Source organism: Physcomitrium patens, chromosome 8 (genome assembly GCF_059467195.1).
Source record: "Physcomitrium patens ecotype Gransden chromosome 8, ASM5946719v1, whole genome shotgun sequence".
Classification (NCBI taxonomy): domain Eukaryota; kingdom Viridiplantae; phylum Streptophyta; class Bryopsida; order Funariales; family Funariaceae; genus Physcomitrium; species Physcomitrium patens.
In genome coordinates, this window is record NC_143417.1 from 18,019,267 (window position 1) to 18,031,558 (window position 12,292).

The window sequence follows — 12,292 nt, forward strand, 5'->3', positions numbered from 1 at the left end:
GTTTTACATAATTTATAATGCCAATTGTAGAAATACAATAGTTGAGTTAAATTAAGTTGAAAGAAGGTTTTGCATCTAATAGATGATATCTAAATAGGTTGTATATAAGCCTTGGAAAATACTTTATTTACATTCTAGATAATAATTATTGATGGAAAATTAATGGAGTTAGTTTTTTTTTTTTTTTTTTTTTTTTTTTTTTTTTTGTTTTTGTTTTTTTTTTTGTTTTGTTTTAGATAACAAAAATAATTTTTTAATAATTTTTTTTTTTTTTTAAAAATAATATATATAATTTTTTTAATAAAAAAATTAAAAATATAATACACATTTTTTCAATTGGATTTATATGCAATTTATTTCAAAATATAATAAATCTTATACTTGTAGGGCCTTATTTTTTTGTTTTTTTGTTTTTTTGTTTTGTTTTGTTTTGTTTTTTTTTAATTCAAATCTTTTATTCATGTGTTTAATATAATTAGGAAAACTCATGGAGTACCTCTACTAAGTCTAAACAAGTTTAAGGGGAAGAAAAGGAATATGAATAGTCTATAATATACGTCAAGTACTAAAAAAATAATAAGAGACAATGTTGAATATATTACAAAAATCTATTCAGACTAGTATTTGTAGAAACATGTATCCAAAAAAATCTAAGTTCTTTTTTGAAATCATTTTCAGCAAGTTAGTAGAAATATTATGAAAAGCATTATAAATAGAAAAAATAAGAATTACTTTCTTAGTAAAAATTGATTTTGATCAAAATACTATATTTATAAGATGCATGAAGAAGAAATAGAAACTTCAATAGTACATTTAGAAAATTTGTACAATACAACTAATAAATAAGAAGAGAAAAAAATATTGGCAAGGTAACAAAAACCATGTGTCTTTCATCTAACTAAGAACAAAGATCAATTTAAAATTTGTTAGTGATTAAATAACATTTTTTTATATTTATTTTTAACTATTTTAATTTATTTTTATGAAATATATACTTGTGGAAGTTTTCTAAATAAGATACTTAATTACAATGAAAACTTTATTTTATCATGGACATCTAATGCTAATCAATAAGTATGTTAAAAAACTAAACTTTTAATATCTATATGAATAACTCTATCAAAAAATCTTAACAAAATTATTGTTACAAGACTGGTTTTATTGAAATGGAATAAAAAATCAATATGATTTTTGTTATCTTCTTTGTTGCTGTTATAAAGCATTAATTCTATATAAAAAAATAATGCACATATTCAAAATAGGTTATACTTTTAGTTTTTATGTCTTTAAAGAGGTTTTGATAATTATGTAAAATTGACAACTATTTTGATAAAAATTCACTTTTGAATATTAAATTTATGTAAATTAAAAGACATGTCTATTAAAGGATATACTATCAAATTGTACAGATTGAAAATGGCTATATAATTTAATAAAAATGATAAAAGATTACATTGAAAGATTTCTTTGTGCTTTGTATAAAGTATCAAGAAATCATTTTCATAATTTTTAATTAATAAAATGTAACCAATACATGTGAATTCATCAAATTAAAATTGCAAATACTTATTCTACTTACGGGTCATTAATACCATAGGTTTCCACTTTTAAAAAGCCAATGAGACTACAAAACATTCACCAGGAAATCACGAAATATTGAAAACTAATGCAATACAGAATCAAATTCTTTGACATGATCGATGTTTACCTTTACAAAAATGTTTACATCTTCAGAAGAAGAGAAATTGTCTATTTTGAATCGTCCTAGACTATCCGGACAGTCTAAGATGTTCACGTGTGCAAAGAAGTTCATAGGATATACTGGTGACTACAACGCACATAAGCATTCTCGCACCTAGCTCATAATCCTCTTCTCTTCACAACCCCAGCCACTAACATGTAGGCTTTGTTAGCATGAACATTTACTTGATCATTTCAGGTTTAGCTCAACTAAGAAAGACAACTGCCATACGTTAATACAAACGAGGTTCTCTGGGTTTAAACGAAACCTCCAGACGAAATGAGACCTTCAAAATCTACTGAAACACATCTTCACGATCCCCCTCCGCAACATCGTTTTCCTCCAGATTGCTGAACTCCAAAAAGTGTGTCGGCCTGTGATCTTCATGATAAAATTCTCTTGGAATGGAGAGCTTGATTCCATACTTCATACCAACAGAATGTTTCACACCCATGAAATTATAATTCCACGGACCGTTATCTGGGACCTGTTCAATCACCATTCAAGAAAGTTAAAATCACTTCAATGTAAAATCCAACAAAACGTACAGCCGAGACTTCAGGTTTAAAACATGATCGAACGCAACTTACCATGTAGAATCCAAGGAATCGGTCACTCAGCAGCATCTGCACTTTCTCGTAGTGAGTTGGCAGATAACCGTGGGGATTGCTGCCACTGTCCTTATTAGCCCGACCCCATTCATACCCAGTTGGTGTCAGCTTATAAGCTGTTAATGAGCAAGAACCAGGAGTGAAACTGCAGGTTAAGATGATGCACTTTTCACCATCCCACTGCTTGTTGTTCTCCAGAACACGAGCATGACTGGTCAAGTCCTGAGGTGAGAGCTGCGGAAGCTCATTCGGCTGGGTATGAAGCCAACCAAGAGGTTCAAGCTCATTTAAGAACTCATGCTCAGGTAGACTACTAGGAAGGTGGACCTGCTGATGTGTGCCCCATTGAGGAGGCATTACAATGCACCGAATCTCCTTAACCTGTGGATTATCAGGAGGACTCACTCCGTACAAATACCCAGCAATTTGAGTCCTCAAATCAGCAATACATATAAACTTCTTCAATACATTCTTCGGCATAATGTATGTGTATCCCGACTCCTTGATGTCATCTGAGTTCACATAAATGTGGTTGACACGCAGATGGAGATTGGTAGCAGAGATAGCTCTCACTCGCCAGTCTGTCTTGGAACCAAAGGCTGCTTGTTCATAAGGACTGGTAGTTGTTACAATCAAATCATCTCCGTGTACGTTAGTTGTCTTTGTTGTAACTGCGGTCAATTGACTAGCCTCCTTCGCCTGTAAAGTAAAGCAAAACAAGTTGTTATGTGGCTTCCTTAACATTGTACATGTATCCAACATTTAAAAATGCTCCACTGAAACAAATCCTAGAATTTCAAGGAGCCCGTTACCATTAAAATTGCATACTCAAGGAACAAAATACTAACCTGTTTCTCGATCTCAGCAATCTGCTGCCGTTGTTGTGAGGGAGGCGTAATTTCAGCACCCAAAATGATGTCCCGAATCTCTGACTGTGTCAATGCAGACGTATTAACGTTATTCTTCTTCGCGTAGTCCGATAATATCAGATCTCTCAAAGCAACTTCGACCTTCATCCACTGATCATCACTCAGATTAGGCCAGATGTGGTGTGGCTCTGTCACTACAGTCTTGTCAGGCTTCAGCAACATCTTAGCCTTCTCATTGTTGACGTGAAGAGCTCGAAGAATCAAGATGAGCCTAGAGAATGCGGTATAAGATGATATAGTCTTCAGCCAGTCATCATAGATGTTGAACAAAACCATTTGCGGCTCCGTTGCTTTCAGAATTAAATCTCCAAATTTCTCAATCTTCAGACAAGCTTGGAATGGCAACTGCAATTCACTGCCCTTGATGACGATATTCGGGAAATCAAGAAGGTGAACCTCCAAAGGATCAAGCATTCCTTTCCGCGTAACAATAATCTGCTTAGGCTGTTCTTCAACTGGGAGAGAACGGACCAAAGCAGCTACTTCTTCAGCAGTCTTCCACTTCGCCAATTGTCCCAAACGTTTCTGTCCTGCCCACACACTAGTATGAATGACCTTCAAAAACAGTTGTCCTGTTCTTGGATTGAAGATAAAAATGGCACCATTAATAGGTTTTGTGGTCAAGTTTCCTTCGAAAGTCTTGTGAATTGTCACGCGATACACATTAGTATCGTCTACAAACCAGATGATCTGGTTGCTGAAAAGCTCTCCGTAATTCTGGGAAGATAAATAAGGCTCAGTGGGCTCAGATGAATACAGCTGCAACCCCTTCCTTACACGCTCCCTTAACACATAAAGTGCGGGATTAGCCTTCATGATTTTGTTGATAGCCTGTGCAAAAAGAGGCTTAGAACCAGGGAACCAATTGCCAAACGCAGCGTGTAGATTGTACGCTAAGTCCAGCCCGATCATCACGCCTGTAGGAGCTGGATATATTGACATGTTATCAGTTGTATAATCCAAGAATTTGGCTCGGGTGTAACGTTCAATATCATGAGAATCGTAATCACCCCACCGCAATTGCACATCAATCCAGTACTTGTTACTAGCCTTCTGATCAAAAACATCCTTCGGCTCTGCAACAAGACTTGGCTTGCTCATGGGCCACTTGTAAGCAGCGAACAACAGAATATCCGCACAAGAGCTGTTCATTTTATAACTCTTACGCGGGTGAATAGTTTCCTTTTGCACTGTTTCAATCTCCAAAGCATCGAGCTCTTGATCCAGGACCTGGCAAAGATCCATCACCACACTTTCGTGCACCTTTTGCCACAAATGAGCTCTAAAGATCTGAATGAGGGAAATCTTCAAGGTCGGAATCTTTCCATGCATGAAAATACCTGTAAGATCAAGCTGCACTTGGAAACCAACATACACGTTGGCTCGATTAATGGTAGGGGACCACCAAAGTGTAAAACGACGGTTTGGAATTTGGTTCAAACCAGAGCGCTGAGCATTTGTGAGCTTCTTGTACTTCATGGATTCTTCGAAACCTGATGCCTTTTCCCAGAAAAGACCTTCCCACGTAGGGAAATATGTTCCCTTAAACAAAGTGTGCTCCAAAATGCCTTCAACACCACCAAGAGCCTGAATAACATCCGTACGGTAGTTGTTTAAGTTCCACAACTTACCATCGTGCCGTTGATGAGTCCACCAGAAAGGATTCTGCTTCAATACTTGGTACTGCTTGAAGTCGGTACGCACACGCCAACCCTTATCGTAAGCCAAAGTATGACGATCCTTCTGAAACAAAGTGTTGATACGTGGTATACCCCTGTCCCAAGAATCCTCAAGATCCTCCAAAGTCAGTCTCCTGTTCTGAGCCTGAGCCTCTTGTCTCTTCAAAGCGTACTCCGCCCACACACGCTGCGAGTCGATGAACTCACTTTCCCAAGGTTGAATGTACCGGTAAAGATTGGGAATCAATTGCTCATCTTCATGACTCATACCACTTCGAAAGTGAGTGACTCCAACGTCTGTCTGCTGACTGTATCTCAAGTCACTCTGGGGAATCAAAATATGCCCCATTGACAGCATTCCAAGACCACCAATCTCCTTAGGAGTGTAAAAGATCACTGGAGGAAATCTACTAGGCATTTTAGAATTCAATCCAATCTTGATACGAGTTTGGATCTTGTTTTCACATTTGACAAGAAGATCGAGAAGCTCTTGGGTATGAACTGTAGCTTCCCTGAAGTACGTCATCAGACCAATAAGAGCAGTGTTCCACTTGTTCACAATCTTGGTGAATGTGGTAGAGCCAGATGACATAAGAATCTGTCTGACTCGATTCTCAAAGACTTTCAAGTGTTCATCGTCCACGCGAAGATAAGCCATAGCAGTTCGCTCCTTGGTTTGCTCGTTCTGCAAGTTCCATACACCATCTTTGCTGCCGAAAGCTTCTTGAGTCATCCGGATCTTTGGCAAGATGCGAACTTCAAACCCACACATGCTAAACAGCAAGTTCGGATTGTCTTTGCTATAGACTGAAACAAAAGAGTTCTCCCATTCCAAAGTAGTGATGCTGCGAGGAAGCCGGTTCTTAATGTCCCAGAACACACTTCTTCCAAGGTTTACATCGTGCTTCATGAGACGCATACGAGCATCTCTGGGCCAGCACTTCTTATTGTTATAACCCACAATGTTCTCATTGTTCGGATCTGGATGTTCAGTCAGGTAACGCTGAATAAGGTCTCTGGCTTCTTCATGAGTGAAACGGAAGAGTATGTGAACTTTGTCTATGTAACGCGAATATAGGCGGATGGGATGACGAGTCTCCACCTTCACGTCCCAGAAAGTTATGAACTCGTTTGGCATTTGCGGAGGTCCCGCTATTTCACTAGCACGTGTGAGACCCAACACTAGCAGATCCAGCACCAGCCCATAATACTGGACAACAAAGGAGGCAAACTGAAGCCCCTGAAGTAGCCCGTAGGAATTCGTATGACTCATGTCCTTGTAAGATAGAACCACGTTGTTCTTTGCCGTTACATAGTCAGCAATGTTATGGTCAAGGACCAACCGTAGAAGTCTGTTCAGCATCGTCAAATCAATTTTGTCGAAGAACTTCTCGAACTTGGTCTGCAACATAACAACGCACTGCCCTTCACTGGTGTCCCATATGTCCTGCAAATTGTTGATACCTTGGCACCACTTGTAAACCAGCAAGGGAGGAGGTTCCGAGTCAGCAGGCTTGATCCAATTGGGGAACAAGTGTCTTTTATCTCCCTCATACCATAAATACTGATCAAGGTAGGCATCAGTGATCTTTTCCAATGGCTCAATCTCATATACAGGAATGAGATGGCTATAGAGATCCATGAACTCGATTCCGACCTCCTTGAAGGCTCTTTGTGTAAGCAAGTGCCGCTTAATACGAGACAGGGCCTCATGTGGATTATCATAAGCCTGCTCTATCAGCCCAAGCTCCTCCCTTTGCTGCTGATTCAAACGAACTGCTACACTGTAAGACTCTTTAAGACGCTCCAAGGCAAGGATAAGGAGCTTCGTGTCATGCTTGTATGAAAGGGGAGGAAAAGGAATGGGAGAAAACTTGCGGGATTCAAGCCAATGTACGGTTGTGGTATAAATAGCCACCGCTTCCTCAGGTGTGACATAAGGCCCATCCTTCAGATAATTATGCTGACGCTCTTGTTCTGCCTTCAACCAAAGACGAGTTAGACGACCGAGATTCTTCCGGCAAACAGTTTTGTCCACTGTGGCACCTCGCCGAATTCGCTCTCGGTTGTAATGAGCGACATTAGTCCACCAATCCGCCTTCGACTTCACGTAGCGCAGAATCATGTTCTCAATTGGCACTGGGAGCCCAGGAACTTTCCAGGGAATGTTGGCCTTCCAGCAACGCCAAGCTTCACTCAGATGCTGAAGAATGGTACGAGCCTTATTCTGCTTGATACCTTCTGGCATAGCATCTAAGACATCGTGCATGACTGCTGCCCTAAGTTCCAAGTCAAAATGGCTCTCCACCCGTTGCTTAGTAACAGTCTTAGCAACTCCTTTGGAATGACGACCTTCAAATTGTCGGGCAAGGAGATTTCCCAACCATCTCTCCAAGAGAGGGACGACACCTCTAAGGAAGAACAACCAAACGCGCCACATGGGTGCCCAGAATCCACAGCCAGGGCCCTTACCAACAGGTCCGGTATTGAACCGGTAATAGATCAAATGCTTCAAATCCTTGCACATTCGAATCTGTCTCATTAGCCTATATTTGTAACGATACATACCAGTCAATTGACCAACATGCGAGAATGTATATTGTAGGCCATCTGCAAGTTGGTAAGCGTCAACATTTCCTAATCGAAATTGGATATTTGCGTCCACAACCAGCTTGGTGAGGCGTAAAATCTCCCGGCAAAGATGGAATGCATTTCCAAAACGGGACTTCTTCCTCTCCTTAGTTGTTAGAGTCTTCACAGGCTTGAGATTAAAATTGTAATCTAAATGCAGATAGTTGAGATTCTTTCTGTGAATCAGAAGATTCAACATATTATAACCTTGCTTACATACTTGTAAACCTGCTTCGGCCCAGTCCAATTCTGTCGTCTGGAAGAACTTGGTTGCACGCAACGAACGGAATAAATATTTCTTCTTTTGACCCTTCGGCGGCCGATGATGAAGCTCATTCAGCACATAACACTTTAAGAGCTTTTGATAACTTACACGAACCTTCACTGGGTAGGTCGGAGGACAGTGCTCTTTGTACCAATCAGACACTAGGGGGATGTCCTCAGCACGCCTCATCCGACCTGACCGCATGTTGAAAGGGCGGGGAGCAAATAACAAAGCAATTCCTGCAGCAGTAGTGTCAGTGTATTGTGGAATATCCTGAATCAAAGGCTCCACTCCTTCTGGCAAGACGAAATCGTCTTCATCTTCTTCTTCCTGAAATCCTTTCCTCTCGCCACGCTTGTCTGTTTTGTAGAAAGCAATTGGATGGATCAATGGATCAAAATAAAATGCAGGCAAATCTGGATCTTCCGACTTGATGTACATAACCATAGGAGTGTGATATACGCCCAGCTTCACTTTGCGAGGGCGATTATTATATAAGTGAGGAAACGCAATCCTGTATTCCGTACGCAATGGAGAGCGAATAATAAGCTTATTGATATCATTGAACTCATTCCAATCTTCATCTCCCTTCTCCATATCCCGGTATAAAGGCTCGAACTTGGGACCACCTGGGATGCACAGATTGAGTGCCTTGGCAGTGAAAAATGACTCCATATCAAACAGATAGAAGTAGTTTCTATCTATCAAGTCACTCAGCAGCTGCCCAGCAAGACGGTGAAGAGCGGCCATGATAGGTAATGACAGATGCCAACGCCTGTAACTGGGTCCATTGATCAACTTTGTCTTCACAAGAGGCTTGTAATCATAGAACCATTCATATACAGCGGAGTCTTCTTCTTCGTCAAGCTCTAGCTGAATAGGTTCGAGGGGCTCAACATCCAGCAGGTTATCAGCGTAATCCAAAGGGGGTTCCTCATCGTCGAAAGGAGGGAAACGCATACGCTTAAAGTGGCGTCTGTCCCTCTTCTCTCGCCTCATCATGATCCACATAGTACCCCACTACAAAATAAAAATAAACTTCAGCCAGCTAAAATCATCTCCAAGAATACTAATCCACAAAATGCCAAAAACATGCTTTGGAAAAACTCCCATACCAACCCAACAATAAGTGAATAAATAAATAACGCCTTCAATCATTATAGTGTCTAAAGACGTCCTAGACACAGGCAATATATGGAAAAGACAGTAGAATTTTCTCGGAGGAGAGTCTTACTTGAGCAAGAAAAATAGGTTCCACTACCCACGGAATCTCATCAACGAATGTGATGGCACCAGTAATGTGATAGAGCACCCTAACATCTCGAACCTGCTCCCATGGCATTGGCATGTTCTCCAACAGCTTATACACGGCATGAGGCACAAACTTTAAAGCTCCCAAATACACCCGCTTATCATGACGGTACTTCTTCGAAGACATGTCACCATGGTCCCTATGATCACGTGAAGGAACACACCGTAAGTTTGCGAAAAAAAACTAGGAACGGTGCAAATAATATCGTTCTGCTCAAAGAGACATTAATTTATCTGTCTATGCAACCAAGAAAAGAAACCATCTAGTATAACATTAATGTATAAGATCCTGCTTCTCTGAAGAAGAAGCATCCTCGACAAAAAAAAATACAAAAAAATACAAAAATAAACAAAGCATGATCAAACCCTAACCGAATCGATATCGACTGTAACATCTCGAAATAAGAGCAATCTATACTCATGATAATCAAATAAATGAATTCATAACGATATAAACCCCCACAATATTTCAGCTCAAATCCCTGACCAATTTCAATACCACACCTGATAATCTTGCGTACGTGCTCTGGAGGCATATCTTCCTTCTGCGTCTCCACAAAACCAAACTTGCGCTTCTCGCCGTATCGCTTAGCATTCAACTGGTGCCACTTCCTGGCCTTCTCATCCAACCGCGCCTCAGCATCAGCTGCAGTTGAAGCGGATGCCGGCGGTGGTGGCGCCATCGGTGGCGCCTGCGGGTCCATCATGATAACTTCACCCTGAGTTCCTCACCTAGAAAATTCTTCTATCCAAATCAACGCCTCGAGTCAACAATAGCCCCGCGTTCCTTCGTTCCTCCCATGTAAACAAAGGTCCGCCTACGTAACCCGTGACTCTCAAATCATACTCTAACCTTAAGAAGCTGAAACCCTACCCGGCTGTGAGACTTGAGCAAAACACTGCCCCAACACTCGAATGCTAGGCAGGAAAGCTTTTCCGAGAGGCCGATCGAAACGCGAGTGAAAAAAGAAGGGTATTAAAAGGAGAACCATGATCTAGACACGGAGGCGGCATCCCGTGGAAGCAACAAGGGAAGGAGAGAGAGAGGCACCGACATAGTCATGGCCGAGAGAAGAGCGGGAATGCGGTGGGAGCAAGGCCAGGCGTCACTCACCCTAACAAACAGGGAGAAACCAACATCGAGACTCCTAAGCCCTAATGGGGGACTTAGTTCGGGGTCGAATTCCGGTGGTGCTTTCTCTGTTGGCTGGCTGCCACTTTAGAAAGTCTGTGTCGGAGTCGGTTTCTCTCCTCTCCCTTGTGAACCCAACCCTCCTTTCTCGCTCACGCTCTCCCTCCGTCTCCTTACTCTTCCTTGCATGTAAGTGCCGTTGAAGGGGAGCAGACCCCGTCCATTAACGATTCCCACCCAACACACTCTCCCCCGTTTCCCTTCACTTCCCTCACTCTCCACACAGCCCTTCCCTCTCTCCCTTCCTCCTGATCTGATGGCTCCCCTTCAATCCACACATTCCTACCCACCATGTCCTCCTGCACACGTTCAAAGCCTAAAACCAACAAGGAATTCTTGCACTATCCAGAACTAGAAATCATAATTATCCAATAATTTCACACTAGTATTCATACAGCAAGACATAATTCTACTACCAATACAATTCTTTCTATTTATCTAAGATTTTCTACACTAATTAATCCTAAATTATATTTTTTTGGCACTAGATTTTTTGTATCTAAATTCACAAGTAAATTTTTTGTCCTAAATTCACAAGTGAGTTATTTTCCTAATTCATAAGATGTAAAAGAGTGAATTTTCCAGTAGGATTAGAAGTACATCTATTAAACAAGCCAATCTATAAGAGGGACCAAGAAAGTTTTGCTATATAAGCAAGAAGCTCACACATAATGACAAGCATTACTGATTTATTTCTAACAACTAGTAGTGAATTCATGTAACTAAAACCTCAAGTGTCTAAGACCACCTAATCTACACAAAGTTACAAATCATGCAAGTGGATTCAGTCTAAGACCAAATGAATAATTCATGTATCATAAACCATGAGATAGATGGTAGAATTTCTCAAAAATGCATTTATATAATCAATTTCTAATCAATATGGAGTAAAAGAACAAAAAATCAAATCACTATGTTAGTAATGTAGAAATCAAATGATTGGATGAGCCTAAAAACCCAATAGACATGGCTGATATAATTTGGGTGCAGTGCCAAAATACATGACTTTTGTTTAATATAAGAAGAAATTAGGGTGCACAAATCTTACAAGGTCTATATTAAGATTGGAATATAGAAGAGTAGATCAAAAATTTAATGATTGGAGCCCTCAAAAAGGATCAATTGAAGGAAGCTAAAGAATAGAAAGCAAAAGAAAAGGCTCTAAGTCAAGTAAGTTCTATACATGAAAATATTCTTAAAAAAGAACTTTTGAAGAATTACAAGAAATAATTCTCAAACTTGGATGCTTTGAACTATACCATCAAGACAAACCACCCAATATATGAAAAATCTTTAGAAAGAAGTTTTAGTAAACATAAGGAATAATTTATAAAGGTGATAAGAAGACAAATATTAAACAATTCCATTACTAGCTTGCTTATACAACTACTAAATATGGCTTCAAACATTATGGATTATGTCAAGGCTTATATATTTCCAAAATAAAAGACTAATATAAGTTTGAATTTAGACCTAATGCAAACAACAAAGTTTAAAGCAAGTTTGTTAGGTAAGAAAAAATAGTGATTAATTTGGCAATAGATGTTAACCAAGAACTAAATGTATTATCAATGCAGGATGGCAACAAGACCTAGAACAACATGTTGTTTGATGGTGAGTCAAGTGTTAATTTGATCACTAAAAGGATCAATTAAAATGATCTATAATGAAAAGATTTATATACATGATATTTATTACCTAATCACTTTGATTGTAATTAAGAAAAAAGAGGTAAATGAGGCATATAATATGCTATTAGATTATCCTTGGTTGATTGATGTAAAGATTAACCAAAATTGGAACAACAACTTGGTGACCATCTATGGCAACAAAACAATAAAAATTGTCTTAATTAGCCAAAAGAAGAGGCTTGAGCCTAAGTTATCAGAGATACTCGTGTGTTACAACTTTGTTGTAGGATTCATAGATGAAG

The 12,292-nt window shown here is 39.5% G+C and overlaps 1 protein-coding gene across 1 annotated transcript; it reads right to left on the reverse strand.

Moving 5' to 3' along the window:
• Positions 1–1,684: 1,684 nt before the first annotated feature.
• On the reverse strand, positions 1,685–10,294 carry LOC112285974 (pre-mRNA-processing-splicing factor 8A). Its single transcript, XM_024527405.3, has 5 exons — positions 9,672–10,294; positions 9,091–9,307; positions 3,201–8,876; positions 2,332–3,051; positions 1,685–2,228 (listed from the first exon to the last, which is right to left on the reverse strand). The coding sequence occupies exons 1-5, from the start codon at positions 9,872–9,874 to the stop codon at positions 2,037–2,039; spliced, it is 7,008 nt and encodes a 2,335-aa protein (XP_024383173.1). The 5' UTR covers positions 9,875–10,294; the 3' UTR covers positions 1,685–2,036.
• Positions 10,295–12,292: the final 1,998 nt, after the last annotated feature.

Excerpts from the sequence above, each read along its gene's own strand:
- LOC112285974 (XM_024527405.3), bottom strand. The coding sequence starts at position 9,874 with ATGATGGACCCGCAGGCGCCACCGATGGCGCCACCACCGCCGGCATCC. Across the intron at positions 3,052-3,200 it reads TTGCTGAGATCGAGAAACAG|GCGAAGGAGGCTAGTCAATT; the intron begins GTTAGTATTTTG and ends TTTACTTTACAG. Across the intron at positions 2,229-2,331 it reads GATTCCTTGGATTCTACATG|GTCCCAGATAACGGTCCGTG; the intron begins GTAAGTTGCGTT and ends GTGATTGAACAG.